Consider the following 10926-nt stretch of genomic DNA (forward strand, 5'->3'; position numbering starts at 1 on the left):
AGTACTCAGTCCACAAGGCAGTCAGAAAGAGTTAAATTAACTGGGGTAAATAGGATTCCTATATTACATCAAAAGCATATGATATTCTGCAGCAACTGGGAGCATTATCAGGATTGGCATGTTGTCCTCTTTAAAACTAATTTCATCAGAAGAGTTTAAGAAGGTGGACATTGTACCACTATCAAGAGCATTTAAAAATGACATGTTTTTGTGCTAATCTGCCTCCCCTGAATGACCTAGCTAGTGAACTAGTCACCAGTAACCTGGTCACCAGGCAAATCAAGCCTGCAAGAAAGGAAGCCAATATTCAAATTACCATGTTATTGTCCGACCCAAAGAATTTATTTTCAACATAAACATATAACCTCAATATGAGATGTCTAACTAAAGCAAGCACCACCAATGAGACCAAGACAACGTCTCCTCTTCTAAGGTTTAGGTTTTGCCCAGAATTCTCGATACATGGAATCGCCCATACCAAGAGTCATTGTTCCCACAACAAAGCCTTGGGCTGCCATGCACATGTGGATCAGGTGAACAGACATTTTACTATTTCCCCTGCTCTTCAATTTATATAATCTATATGCAACGATTGTTGCAAAACCTGCCATTCCAGTGGGGACAAATGATGCCTCTCTAGCTTTTCGGATAAGTTTAGATCCGTGATCTTCATCATATGAAGAAAGAGAATCATCTGTGTCGCTTGACATAGTGATTGAAGGATCTTCAGACAACTACAAGACGTCGCAGGTTCCAACCGGCTTCTGCTGTTTCTAGATTTTTTGATGATGGCCATTTTGACTGGTGTGAGGTGATACCTCATTATGGTTTTGATTTGCATTTCTCTAATGATTAGTGATGTTGAGCATCTTTTCATGTATTTGTTGGCCATCTGTATGCCTTCTTTGGAGAAATGTCTATTTAGATCTTCTGCCCATTTTCGGATTGGGTTGTTTGGTTTTTTTTGATAAAGAGCTGCATGGGCTGCTTTACAAAGGAGGCAAGAACATACAATGGAGAAAAGACAGCCTCTTCAATAAGTGGTGCTGGGAAAACTGGGCAGCTACATGTAAAAGAATGAAATTAGGACACTCCCTAACACCATACACAAAAATAAACTCAAAATGGATTAAAGACCTAAATGTAAGGCCAGACACTATAAAACTCTGAGAGGAAAACATAGGCAGAACACTTTATGACATAAATCACAGCAAGATCCTTTCTTGCTCTACTCCACCATCTACTCCACCTCGTAGAGTAATGGAAATAAAAATAAAAATAAACAAATGGACGTAATGAAACTTAAAAGCTTTTATACCGCCAAGGAAACCATAATCAAGATGAAAAGACAACCCTCAAAATGGGAGAAAATATTTGCAAATGAAGCAACTGACAAAGGATTAATCTCTGTATAGTTTTTAACACTAAGTGATACATATTAATTTTCAATGGAATGTTACAATGTTTATTGTTTATCTTCCCAGCTGGAATATAAATTCCATGAGACCAGTGACCTAATGGTTTTCCTCACTTCATTAACTAGAAGCAGACTTGGCACACAGGAAATTCTCAATAATTAACTGTTGAATGAATGAAGAGATAAGGGAAGAATGAACTGGTTATTTTATCAATATCCTTTTGTATGAGGATTTAGAATCAGGCCAAGGAGGGTTATTTAAAGTATTTATGTTACATAATATCTTATTTATATCTTTTCTGGCTCCTCTTTAGAGATTAGTACATGAAAACCTTGGCTTCTGTCATTTGCTAGAAGAATTTTCACAAATACACCCATGCAATCAGGACCAATATTCAGAAAAGAACATTACTATCATCCCCAGGGACCCCTTTCTGTTCTCCTCCAGTTATTAACTCCCCAAAAGTTAAACATTATCTTGATTTCTAACAGCATAAATTGTTTTTACCTGTTTATGTACTTTATATAGGTGGAATAATATAATACATATTTTTTTGTGATTGACTTCTTTTAGTGAAATATCTTTGTGAGAACCCTCTATATTGTTGTGTGTAGTTGTATTTTGTTGATTCCTTAGAGTATAATAAGAGCTTTTAAGTTCAACACTCTATCATTAACATATTGAAATATCAGTTCATTTTTAATGATCATATATTCATGTAATAAAATTTATACAAGGAAATCTAGAATCTTTCCAATTTTTCACTCTTTTAAAATAATGTTCTTTATGATTAACACGCCTATAGAAAAATCTTAATTTACATCTTTAGTTGGTTAGGAAGAATTTCTAAAAGAAAATTTTCAGAGACCAAAAGAAAAAACATTTTCCCTTTTTTGATTAAATTGGCAATTTATTCATAAGGAAGTATTAGCAACTCTTTTTATTATCAACTATATATGACAGTATTTGCCTCCCTAAGCTATCACCAAAAGTAGATATTACTGTCCTTTTAAAATTTTTGTCAACCTGACAAAAAAGTATGTCATTAACTCATTTTCTCAAGTGGAGTACCTTTTTCTTATTGATTAATTGAGTAAAAGTTAATTCTTGGTCTATTCAGGTTTCCTATGACTGATTCTATTGTGATAATTTGTATTTTCCTAGAAAATTGTCTGTTTCACTGAGTTATTTTAATGGGTATGTAGTGGTATTTTGCCATTTTAATTTGCATTCTCCAAATGATTAATTCATTTACATTTTAAAATGGATTAGCAATATTTTAAGATTCTGCTCTGAATCTGACATTAATTCTTGAGATTGGTTTAGGCCTTGCATACATAATTAGAAAGGTTTTAAGTGCTTGCATATATATGAAATACATTCTGTAATCAAACTATATCTTTTTAATTTTCATGCAGAAATTAGAAAATTAATTGTGGATTACAGAGCCATCTGGTTGCAAAATGTGTCCCTTTCATTGCCCTTTTGATTTAGCTCATCCAAAGGACCATAAAAGCATTTGTGGCCACAGCTTTCAAAACTGTGACCTCCACTGAAAAGTAAGACCTTATAACAGAAAAGTAGGAAAAGGAATGAGCTGTCAGTAAATGTCACTAAAGGAAGCTAACTGGTGAGATAAATAAAAAATAAGGAAGGCTTTAGGGTGTGGATCTGGGAAATGAAAGGGTATGTAATTTCATAGTTAAATTATTAGAATATTTTCCTAAGGCCAAGAAAAGAAAAAGTATGTTACAAATAGTATTGTTGCTATTAAAATTAGTCTTTAAAAGTCCAGATTTATTTACAGAATAACACTGAACATAAAGGCAGGATTCTATTCAGTAAAATAAGGGATAAGATATTAAAAATCTTTTTATTGCATTTTCCATTAAAAAAGGAGATAAAATGAGTTTCAACAAGATATATATAAAAATGAGACTTCTTAAATACTTGAGTGTATTACTTAAAGATCTTATGAAGAGTTTTCTTGGATTATGATTTAATAATTATGTCAGAGATAATTTAAATGTGATACAAGCTGTAAGTAGAGGATGAAGTAAATTTTAGAAGAGATTTTCAAGTACAAATTTTGATTTTTCAGGTGAAAAATGATCTTAAAATTATTTTTGTTTACAATAAGTGCTACTGGCAAAGTTGCTTTTCATAAGAGTTTTATGGGCAAATAAATATCTATGAATCAATAAATTAATTAATAAGAACCACTAATCCCTTAATTCATTCAGTGAACATTTAATTATTTGTACTCAATTTGTAATCAGAAGATATGGATCTAAATATTAGCATCATTTTTATTAACTACATGCCAGTTTTTTTCTGTAAATTTGTAAGATATGGAGAAAAATACTCCAGGGTATTTTGAAGATCTACATATGGATAATATATGTAAATTTCCTAGCGTAGGGCCCAGCAAATAGTTAATATTCAACACTCTAAGTTGTCCTTCCCAGTTTTTTTTTTTTTTTTTCTGTACGCGGGCCTCTCACCGCTGCGGCTTCTCCCACTGCGGAGCACAGGCTCCGGACGCACAGGCCCAACGGCCACGGCCCACGGGCCCAGCCGCTCCGCGGCACGCGGGATCCCCCCGGACCGGGGCATGAACCCGCACCCCCTGCATCCGCAGGCGGACTCCCAACCACTGTGCTCCCAGGGAAGCCCTGTCCTTCCCAGTTTTAACTGTAAAATTATGTTATTAATTTATATCTACCAGAGTTGTCATGGGGAATAAAAGTGAGGTACCTACTGTAATGCATAAGCACCTATCAAAATGCGTGGCACACAGTAGAAGCTCAATCATTCTGTTCTCTCCTGATTTCCTATCATTTCATTTTCATGTCAACAATATTTGCTAAGCATCTACTTATGTGCACTGGATCTTGAGCAATGAGGGTAAACAAGTCAAATGTGATCCCAGCCCTCACAGAATTTATAATCTGGTGTTGAGGGAAAGACAAATTAGTCATTTAATTACAATCAGATGGTAAGAAGAAAGCCTTCATTACCAAATCAGCTTTTAACTCTGCCAATGCAGTGTTAGGCACTGGGAATACAAAGGTTATACGTGCTTGCTTTAGTTTACTTTGAGAAATTAATTAGGAAAGCCTGTCTACAGCATGATCACAGGTGTCTCAATGAGGTCCTGAACACCCCTCAGTCCCATCTGTCATTTGGGTTCTATTGTTTCTGTGTAGTTTTTTTTTGTTTTGTTTTTTGGGTTTTTTTTTTATGGTACGTGGGCCTCTCACTGTTGTGGCCTCTCCCGTTGCGGAGTACAGGCTCCGGACGCGCAGGCTCAGCAGCCATGGCTCACGGGCCCAGCCACTCCGCGGCATGTGGGATCTTCCCGGACCGGGGCACAAACCCGTGTCCCCTGCATCGGCAGGTGGATTCTCAACCACTGCGCCACCAGGGAAGCCCATTTCTGTGTAGTTTTTATCCTTCTTGGCTCAGAAAGTGATTAATGTCTGTCAATGAGTATTTTGTTGTTGCAACATTCACATTCCTAAAACATGAGTGGTAAATTGTTGTTTACTACAGTTCAAGTGGAGGGTAGCATCAGTATTCTTGGCAACAGAATGTGGCCCAGTGAAGGGGAGATGCTAATAAACTCTTCACCTGGTTGCTGTCATAGAAAATCTCTTGCAGGTTCATGCAGGTTTAAAGCAGCTATTTACTTGAAGTGATTTTTAGAACACTGTGTTCAAGCTTACCTGCCTGTGCAAAGCTCCCCTATGGCTTACCTTGGACTCCCTCTTCCCCTCCTTCATTATCTACTTCCCATTGGTAAATTCATTTCTTCAGGTTCAATTCAATACGACAAATATTTATTAAGTGCTATTGTGTGCATATCCTCCGGAATCTAACATTTCAAATATTCCTTGTGTGGAAGCAAAGTTCTTAGCCCTCCATGAGTAGGGAAACCTATAAAAGATGCTAAAAGAGAGACCATCAGCAGAGGTCCAGCAGTGCCAGTACACTCAACCAAGGAAGGTGTGTTAAGCTGACAAGAAAGGCCTGGCAGGGATGGACATGACTGAGTACTGAACAGTATAACACTTCTTTTGAGCTTATTCTACTTCATATCCTCAAAATAATAAGTATTAACATCTCATACATGAAACATCATGAAAGAACCTCTTGAGAACTGTATAAGACATAAACCAAGGAAATGCCTAAGTTCTCAGTGATTTAACACTTGGCCATGTTGTTATCACTCACTTTCCTTATGGAGCACCATTGCTCCTCTTGCCTCATTCCCTACTCTAACATGTAGCCTAAACGAGTGATTTAGGACCTTTCCTCCCTTGCCATGGCACCTAACACTAGACATGCCAGTCACAAAGTCCTAACACCCTGGCCACACAGATTGGTTCAGCGGGTGAGCATATGGCTTAAGCCAATGCAACCGGAGTCCCTTGCCATGTTTGTTTAAGCTGAGGTAGGTGATAATAAGCTTTTTTTCTCAGGTGGTGAAGGTGGAAAGACATGAGCCTAGAACTGTCAGCAGCCAAGGTTCTTGATTTGTGGAAAGTCAGTCTGGAAGATGGATGCTAACATGATGACAGAAACAAAAGCAAGAAACAGAGCGTGATTCCTGCTCATCTTGTGGCTCCCTATATCAAACATTACCCCTATTTCTAATATGGTAATAAACTTGGCATGTCCAAGGAACTGAAACCAAGTGCATGAGGAGACAGTGAAGCAGATTAGTATATCTCAACAGTAATGAAATTTTGTGTATGTTAATATATCTCCATACTGGGTAAATATTAAAATCATCTGGAAGGTTTATAAAAACATCAGTATGGATTTTCACTTATAGTAATGTTGATTTGGCAATTCAAATCAACCTTCCCTCTTCTATTCAATATTCCTCTGGAGATTCTAGTAGTGCAATAACCTGAGAAAAGAAATAAAAGTCATTGAGACTAGAAAAGAAGTAAAAGTCTCCTTGTTTGCAAATGACATGATCATCTATGTGGAAATCCAACCTCTTCTACAAAACAGCTATAAAACTAATATGTGATTTTAGCAAGGTTGCATTATACAATAACAATTTTCAAAAATATCAATCATACTTCTATACACTAGCAAAAAAATAGAAAAACTTTTAAAATGCCATTTATAACAATATCAAAATATGAAATACAGAAATAATATAACAACTGTAAAAAAAACTTGTACACTGCAAACTACAAAACATGCTATGAGAAGTTAGAGAAGACCTAAATAAATAGAGCACTAAATCATATTTATGCCAGAAGACTCAACATTGCTAAGATGATACTTTTCCTAAAAATTACCAGTAAGTTTGACAAAATCTCACCAGGTTTTTTGGTAGAAAGTGAGAAGACAATCCTAAAACTTATGTGGAAATTGCAAGTAACTAGAGTAACCAATTTCTTTTTTCTGAAAAATAAGAAAGTTGGAGGACTCACATTGTCTGATTTCAAGACCTACTACAATATAAAACAACAGTAGACTGAAAACTATAAGACATTGATGAAATTGAAGAAGAAACAAATAAATGGAAAAATATTCCATGCTAATGGACTGGAAGAATTAATATAGTTAAAATGTTCATACTACCCAAAGCAATTCAGTACAATCCCTATCAAAATTCCAGTGGCATTTTTTTTTTACCAGAAATAGGAGGGGAAAGTTCTAAAATTTGTATGAACCACAAAAAGACCCCAAATAACCAAAGCAATCTTGAGAAAGAAGAACAAATCTGGAGACATCACATTTTCTGACTTCAAACTACATTCAAAGCTATAGTAATCAAAACACTTTGGCATTGGCATAAAAACAGACACATAGATCAAAGCAATGAATAGAAGGACCCCAAATAAACCCATGGATATATGTTCAATTAATTTATGACAATGAGGCCAAGAATATAAAATAGGGAGAGGATAGTCTCTTCAATAAATGGTGTTGGGAAAACTGGACAGCCACATGCAAAAGAATGAAACTGGATGACTATCTTTCACCATACATAAAAATCAACACAAAATAAATTAAAGACTTAAATTAAGACCTGAAACTATAAAACCAGAATAAAATATAGGAAGTTCTTTAATATTGGTATTTGTAGTGATGTTTTGGATTTGACACCAAAAGCAAAGGCAGCAAAAGCAAAAATAAACAAGTGGAACTATGTCAAACCAAAAAGTCTCTGCAGAGCAAAGGAAACCATCAGCAAAATGAAAGGTCAAACTACTGAGTGGAAAAAAACAAACAAATAAAACTACTGAGTGGGAGAAAATATTTGTAAATCATATATTTGATAAGGGGTTAACATCCAAAATATATAAATAAGCCATATAGATCAATAGAAAAAATTCAATTTAAAAACGAGTAGAGGAACTGAATAGATATTTTCAAAAGAAGACATACGAATGACCAACAGGTACGTGAAAAAGTGCTCAACATCACTAACTACCAGGGAAATGCAAATCAAAACCACAATAAGATAACATCCCATACCTGTTAGAATGCTATCATCAAAAAGACAAGGGATAAGAAGTGTTGGCAGTGATATGGATAAAAGGGAGCCCTTGTGAACTGTTGAGGGTGGTGCAGACACTATGGAACCAGTATGGAGTTTCCTCAAAAAATTAAATATAGAATTGTCATATGATCCAGCAATTCCACTTCTGGGTATTTATCCAAAGGAAATGAAAACATTAACTCAAAAAGATATATGTACCACCATGTTCATTGCAGCATTATTCATAATAACCAAGATATATAAACAACGTGTGTGTCAACAGATGAATGGATAAAGAAGATGTGGAAGGTATGTACAATGGATATTATTCAGTCATGAGAAAGGATGAAATGCTGTCATTTGTGACAACACAGATGGACCCTGAGGGCATTATGCTAAGTGAAATAAGCCAGCCAGAGAAAGACAAATACTGCATGGTATTACTTATATATGGAATCTAAATTTTTAAAAGTCAAAGTCATAGAAACAGAGAGTAGAAAAGTGGTTGCCAAGAGCTGGTGGGGGGGTGGGAAGTGTGGTAAATATGGAAAGGCAGGTAGAAGGGTACAAATTTTCAGCTATAAAATGAATAGGGTCTGAGGATCTAATATATAACATTATAAATATAATAAATAACACTGTTGTGTAATTGGAATTTGCTAAGAGTGTACAACATAAATTTCTCACACACAAAAAGATAAGTATATGAGGTAATGGATGTGTTAATTAACTAGATGAGGGGAATTCTTTCACAAAACACACATATTTTAAATCATCATGATATATCACAATTTTACAAAATCAGAAGCAAGCAACATAATCACAGTAGTAAGTCCTTACATATCAATAATCACTCTAAATATAAGTGGATTGAATTCACCAATCAAAAGGCACAGAGTGGCTGGATGCATAAAAAGATAAGACCAACTATATGCTGCCTCCAAGAGACTCATTTCAGCTCTAAAGATACTTATAGGCTTAAAGTGAAGAGATTAAAGAGGATATCTTTTAAAGTGCAAGCAAAATGAAGGTGAGTATAGCCAAAGTTATATCAGACAAAATAGACTTCAAGCCAAAAATGGTAATAAGAAACAAAGAAGGTCATTATACAATAATAAAAGGGTCAAAACATCATGAAATACAAGAATTGTAAATATATATGCACCCAGTATCAGAGTACTAAAAGATATTAAGAAAATACTAACAGATCTAAAGAGAGAAAGAGACAACAATACAATAATAGGACAATACAATAGTAGGACACTTCAAAACCCCACTGTCAGCAATGAATAGACCATCCAAACAGAAAATGAACAAAGAAACATTGAAATTGAACCTACTCCAGAACAAATGGACTTAACAGACATATATAGAACATTCCACCCAACAGCAGTAGAATATATTGATACATTCTCCTTGAGTGCACACAGAACATTGTCAAGATAGAACATGTGATAGAACACAAAACAAATCTTTGCAAATTTAAGAAGACTGAAATCATACCAACTATATTTTCTGACCACAATGGCATGAAACTAGAAGTTATCAACAAGAGGAAAGCTGGAAAACCCACAAATATGTGGAAATTAAACAATACCCTTCTGAACAACCAATGGGTAAAAGAAGAAATCAATAGAGAAATAAAAAATTATCTCAAAACAAATGAAAATGGAAATAAAACATATCAAAATTATGAGATGCAGCAAAAGCAATTCTGAAAGGAAAGTTTATAGCAATAAATACATATAATATTAAGAATTAGAAAGATCTCAAATAAACAACCTAACTTTACACTTCAAGGAACAAGAAAAAGAAGAACAAATTAAGCCCAACATTAGCAGAAAAAAAGGAAGTCATAAAGATCAGAATGGAAATAAATGAAATAGAAACCAGTAAAACAATAGAAAGGATTAATAAAAGCAAGAGCTTGTTCTTCAAAAAGATAAACAAAATTGACAAACCTTTAGCTAGACTGAGAAAAAAAACATATAAAATTAGAAATGAAAAAGAAAACATGAAAACTGATACTATAGAAATTCATAGGCTCAAAGAGCCTATTATGAACAATTATATGCCACCAAATTAGATAAAATTCTAAAAGCACATAACCTGCCAAGACTGAATCAGGAAGAAATAGAAAATTTGAACAGAATGATAACTAGTAAAGAGATTAAATCAGTAATCAACCTCCCAACACAGAAAACTCCAGAACCAGATGGCTTCACTGATTAATTCTTCCAAACATTCAAAGAAGAATTAACACCAATCCTTCTCAAACTCTTCCAAAAAATTGAGGAAGAGGGAATACTTCCAAACTCACTCTATGAGGCCAGCATTATGCTGACACCAAAGACAGATAAGGACACCACAAGAAATGAAAACTACAGACCAATATCCCTGATTAATATAGATTGCAAAAATTCCCAAAATATTAGCAAACCCAATTCAAGAACACATAAAAAGGATTATTAATCACGACAAAGTGAGATCTATTTCTGGTATACAAGGATGGTTTAACACACATTAATCAATAAATGTAATATATCACATTGGTAAAATGAAAGATAAAAATCACATGATTATCTCAATAGATGCAGAAAAAGCATTTGACAAAATACAACATTCTTTCACGATAAAAACCCTCGGCAGACTGAGTATAGAAGGAACATACCTCAATATAATAAGGCCATGTATGAGAAACCTACACCTAATATTTATACTCAATGGAGAAAAATGGGAAACTTTTCCTCTAAGATCAAGAACAAAACAAGGATGCCCACTCCTATTCAATATTTTACTGGAAGCCTTAGCTAGAGCAATTTGACAAAATAAATAAAATGTATCAAAATCAGGAAGAAAGAAGTAAAACTGTTGTTATTTGCAAATGATATGATTCTGTACATAGAAAATCCCAAAGACTCAAACAAAAACTGTTGGCACTAATCAAAAATTTCAGTCAAGTTGCAGGATACAAAATAAACATACAGAAATCAGTTG

At 34.6% G+C, this 10926-nt stretch overlaps 1 protein-coding gene across 1 annotated transcript; it reads right to left on the reverse strand.

Annotated features, from left to right (window-relative positions):
* Positions 1-306: 306 nt before the first annotated feature.
* Positions 307-722, reverse strand: LOC307191393 (HIG1 domain family member 1A, mitochondrial-like). The gene has a single exon (XM_079931435.1). The coding sequence runs from the start codon at positions 708-710 to the stop codon at positions 429-431; it is 282 nt and encodes a 93-aa protein (XP_079787561.1). The 5' UTR covers positions 711-722; the 3' UTR covers positions 307-428.
* Between the last annotated feature and the right edge of the window lie 10204 nt (positions 723-10926).

Source organism: Stenella coeruleoalba (genome assembly GCF_951394435.1).
Source record: "Stenella coeruleoalba genome assembly, chromosome: 1".
Taxonomy (NCBI): domain Eukaryota; kingdom Metazoa; phylum Chordata; class Mammalia; order Artiodactyla; family Delphinidae; genus Stenella; species Stenella coeruleoalba.

Excerpts from the sequence above, each read along its gene's own strand:
- LOC307191393 (XM_079931435.1), bottom strand. The coding sequence starts at position 710 with ATGTCAAGCGACACAGATGATTCTCTTTCTTCATATGATGAAGATCAC.